At 33.8% G+C, this 4,976-nt stretch overlaps 1 protein-coding gene across 1 annotated transcript; it reads left to right on the forward strand.

Moving 5' to 3' along the window:
• Positions 1-327: 327 nt before the first annotated feature.
• LOC142847126 (olfactory receptor 7G2-like) lies at positions 328-1,266 on the forward strand. Its single transcript, XM_075967855.1, has one exon. The coding sequence runs from the start codon at positions 328-330 to the stop codon at positions 1,264-1,266; it is 939 nt and encodes a 312-aa protein (XP_075823970.1).
• The last annotated feature ends 3,710 nt before the right edge of the window (positions 1,267-4,976 follow it).

Genomic DNA, 4,976 nt, shown 5'->3' on the forward strand with positions numbered 1-4,976 from the left:
CCCACTATTATAGTTTTTGAATTTTTTCTGTGAAAAATCCGCATACAATGCACCATGCTATTCTTTTTCTTTAGTGTTTAGAAGAGAAGGTATGAGTAAATAAAATTAAAACAGTTTATCTGATGGTTGGAAATGGGGAAATTAAGAGATAGAAAAAAGTAATAAAGATAGGAGAGAGAAGTAAGTAGAAACATGCACATATGGATGGAGAGTAGAATTGTCAATACAAAGAGAGAAAATAATGATTACTTCATTAATCATATCTTGAATTTCTTTCATTTCTTTCCATATCATCACAAATGTTATTTTTTTCAGCATCTGAAAACCATGGGATTCACAAACCAAACAGTTGCTACTAACTTTCTCCTCCTGGGCCTCTCAAGTGACCCAGAATTGCAACCTGTCATGTTTGGACTGTTTCTGTCCATATACCTGGTCACAATGATTGGGAATCTGTTCATAATCTTGTCCATTATTTCCGATTCTCATCTCCATACTCCCATGTACTTTTTTATCTGCAACCTTTCCCTGAATGATCTCTGTACAAGCAGCACAATAATCCCCAAAATGCTGGTGAACTTCCAAGAACAGAATCTAAGCATATCCTTTGCAGGATGCCTCACCCAGGCTTGCTTTGCCATGCTTTTTGCTAGTCTGGAATGCTGCCTCCTTGCAGCAATGGCGTATGATCGCTACGTGGCCATTTGCTACCCCTTGAGGTACACAGTCATCATGAACTGGCGTATGTGTAGCCTACTCACCCTGTTCTCCCTGCTCAGTAGCACTATAAACGCATTACTTCTCAGCCTCACGGTGCTGTGGCTGTCCTTCTGCAAAGAGCTGGAAATTCCCCACTTCTTTTGTGAAATTACCCAGGTCATCAAGGCAGCCTGTTCTAGCACAGTCATCAACAATATACTGATAAATATTGCAGGTTTAACATTTGGTGGCATTACTTTTGCTGGAATCATTTTCTCTTACACTGAAATTGTCTCCTCTGTCCTGAAAATACCATCTGTTCAAGGAAGATATAAGGCCTTTTCCACCACCGGGTCTCATCTGTCAGTTGTTTCTTTATTCTACGGGACAGCTTTAGGTGTATGCATTAGCTCAGCAGTAACTCACTCTCGCAGGATAACAGCAGTGGCATCGGTGATGTATACTGTGGTGACACAGATGCTGAACCCCTTCATCTACAGCTTAAGGAACAAAGATATGAAGCAAGCCTTGAAGAAACTCATAGGTAGGATGGCTTCCCGTCTATAAATATGTTGTCTTCTTTGAATGGATCCTATACTTAAATCACTGTAACAGTGACTATCCCTTCACTAATCCTTTCAAATTCAGTGGATAGCATGATGTGGAATCAATTTAACCTTGTGTTTATTAACTTTTCCCCTGTATTTATGTATGCTTGAACAATTGTCTCAACTCTATTATCCGATTTTTTTTCTCACGTTTCAAAATCTGGGACAAAGTGTGTGGGTGTGTTCTGTATCTGTATAGTATATAAATGTGAAACATATATGTGTATTTGTAAATATATGTCCACTAATATGTATATATACATGTGTATATAACAGGAGATGGAATATTAATCTTATTGACAATTAGAAGTTATACATATTTGTGAAGTACAAGAATGTGGAGACACAGAACTGGCTTAGAGTGTAGGCTTCTCCTGGGACAGATGAGACAAAGTTGAGAAATGACTGCTTGGCAGACCAAGCATAGATGGAAGCATACTTTCTCTGCTCATTTCTCAATTTTCTCTCAGAATCTGTACCCTTGATAAGAAAGTGCCTTTTGAGCTCAGTTCATCATGCTCCACTGGAAATAGGATAAGCAAGTGCTTTGTTTCCTTATACTTCTTTTTATTCTTTTTACTGAGACAATGTTTCATGTAGGGTGAGGTAAGAGTATCTCATGATCATCTATGTGGGTAAGGGGAGTTGCGAGGTAATGCTTTTTAGTCTGTAAAAAGGCCATGCAAAATAAAGCTTCTTATGCAGCTGCTCATACGATGCATCTCCTATGTCCTGAGTTGCTCAAGATCCTTATTCAGAGACCCCAACGCACTAGATGTTGACACAAGAAGACATTTCAACACATGTAGAAAATGTATAATGATCAAATTATGGTAATTAGGCAAAGTGCTACTACTTCCAATATTTATCATTAATTTGCATCAATAATATTGAAACTTATTTGAATTTATGTCATTCATTTTTGTCAAGCATAGTAATGAATGCTAGAACTTAGTTAATCTATCCTGATATACTCATGTTTTTGTTAACCCTTCTCTGTCTATTTCTCACCCATATCTTTCCAAACTTATCATAATCAGTATTATTTTATCTGTTGAGAAATCATTTTTGCCTTTGATTTGTAAGTGAGAAAATATGGCAATTGTTTTGTCTCTATTTTCACTTGATAAGATAGCTTCTAGTTTAATTAACGTTACTTAAAATGATTGTAAATGACTTTTTGAGGAATAGAATTCTATTGTGTCTATGTGTCATTTTTCCTTTACAATTATATCCACTGAGAATTGGTTAACATTCATTTCTTATGTGAACTGCTGTGAGTTTTTGATATAGCAGTGTTATCACTTCCAGTACATATTTTTTATATGAGGTATCAGTTAGAGAAATACAATAGCCATCTTTTTATGGCCTTTTCCATTTTGAGAATTTTTAACCTCGTTAATATTTAAAATTGAAAAATTCTTTATCATATCTGATCACTGTACTTCTGAGATGCAGCTAAAAATTTATACATTTTATATTATGTGTGGAGATGGAAAATGTAAACAGTCTTTCATATTGATTAAAATTGTGGTAGCACAATTTGTGCTCTGTGAATAAGGTTAATTAATTGTTTTTTATAGTCTATTAGAAAGGAAAAACATTGTGTTACTTAGAGTAAAGTAATTAACCACTTGTATGCATGTTTCCAAATTTTGGAAGTGCCAGAGATTTCTCTTAAATGTTTCCACAAATCATGCTTTTGTAGGCTAATCTTATTGTCCCTATTATGACAAAACAGTTCTATTTATAAAATAATTTAACATTTTAAAATACTCACATTAAATTGCATTTTTATTATTCTATAGACTTTAAAATTTTTATTTATATGTATATGCGTGTTCAGGTGTTTGTAAATTTATGTATTTGTACCATATGTGTGCAGGTGCCCCTGAGTCTTCTAGAAGAGATGGAAGTGCTCTGGACCACTGAGTCTCCTCTCCAACCCCAATCTATTTTATTCTTAAAAATTAGCAAAGATTCTATTTTTCACTTAGTGAAATATGCTGATTTGGTCATTTAAAATGTATTTTATTTATCCCTTGAGAATTCCATACATGATGTGTAGTGATCATATCTACAACCCAGTCATGTCCTCCAAGTCCTCCTACGACCCGTACTACATCAGCCTCATCCTATGAAGTTTATGTACCCTCTATTTTATAGTCTACTAAATCCAATTAGTGCTTTTTGTACATGTGTGGGACCGCTGACTAGAGCAGTGGTTCTCAATCTCTGGGTTTTGAACCATATGGACATCCCGTAACAAATATCCTGCATATCAGATATTTATATTGTGATTCAGAACAGTAGCAAAATTACAGTTATGATTTAACAATGAAAAAATATTATGTTGGGGTCATCACAATTTGAAGAACTGTATTAAACTGTTGCAGCAAAAAAAAAGGTTGAGAACCACTGTACTAGAACATAGGCAACCTATTAAGAGCTACATCCCAGAATAAAATTGACCGTCTTCTTCCAGCAGACGTCCAGTGCCACTAGCTCCTTATCTAGAGGTGGCCTATATGTAAACTGAGTATGTTCAAATATCATGTGGCTGGGCAATATGATCACTGCAAGTATATTTCTTTATATTGGCTTTATTTTGCAAGTTTCTTATTGTGTGTAGTGGATACAGTCTTATGTTTCATTTTCTCCTGAGGTTTAGCTTGAAAAATAAACAAAATTTATACTAAAGTGGTCTTAAGAATAATCACTTCTTTTGATCCAAGGTTTGCATAGTTTAATTTTCACCTTTTAACTCTGTCATAACACAATCTTTGTAAATTTAAAATGAATAATATACTTACAATAATGAAAATTAAAGTTCTTTTAAAGAAGGATTTGTTTTTATTCTGACTTTTAATTATGTTTCTACATGTCTATGTGTGTGTTCACATGGATGAAAGTGGCCAGGGAATCCAAACAATGGTATTGCATCCCCTGGAGTTCGAATTACGGGTGTTTATAATCAGCCAGATATGCATTTTGGGAATAGAATTCAGGTCTTCCTGCAAACCAGTATATACTGTTTACCATTCACCCATCTCTTCAACACCCAGCATGCAGATCTTCAGTATTCTGACCTGAAATGGTAGAGAAAATGACTAATAAAAATTGTTAATAAGAGAGTACATAAACAATCAATAAAGATACTGCAAATCCATGTTTACCATAACATATGGACAATATATAGAACATGAAACAGAACATATATATTTGATGAATATTTGGCAAACTAAATATATTATATACAACATAATTGTACATTATGCTTTACAGAAAAGAGGATGTAACTGGGGTACCTTAAGCAAAAGAAGAAAATAAGACCTGAAAATTGTTGTATATTTTTTTTCAGAGTAGGGGATAACTAATAAAATATTCAAATATTTTGAATCATATTAGAGTGTAGGATGTGGAGCAAAAGTAGTCATAAAAATTGAAGCAAAGTTTAATTAGGACACAATAAATTTTTGAGAGAAAATACGATATTAATTTTTTAATATATGTAAATTGTTTTAAAAATAAAATAATACAACTTTTCTGAACATAATTTTTTTCTGCTGATTAGAAAGCCTCCTTTAGGTATTTATTTAAGCAAAAAATTTCCAAAAAGTGATCTCTATATAGATACACTACTTCCTTATCTTCCATTCTTGTTCCTTT

Source organism: Microtus pennsylvanicus, chromosome 3, assembly GCF_037038515.1.
Source record: "Microtus pennsylvanicus isolate mMicPen1 chromosome 3, mMicPen1.hap1, whole genome shotgun sequence".
NCBI classification, from domain to species: domain Eukaryota; kingdom Metazoa; phylum Chordata; class Mammalia; order Rodentia; family Cricetidae; genus Microtus; species Microtus pennsylvanicus.

What these genes read in the sequence shown, in the direction of transcription:
- LOC142847126 (XM_075967855.1), top strand. Translation starts at nt 328, where the DNA reads ATGGGATTCACAAACCAAACAGTTGCTACTAACTTTCTCCTCCTGGGC.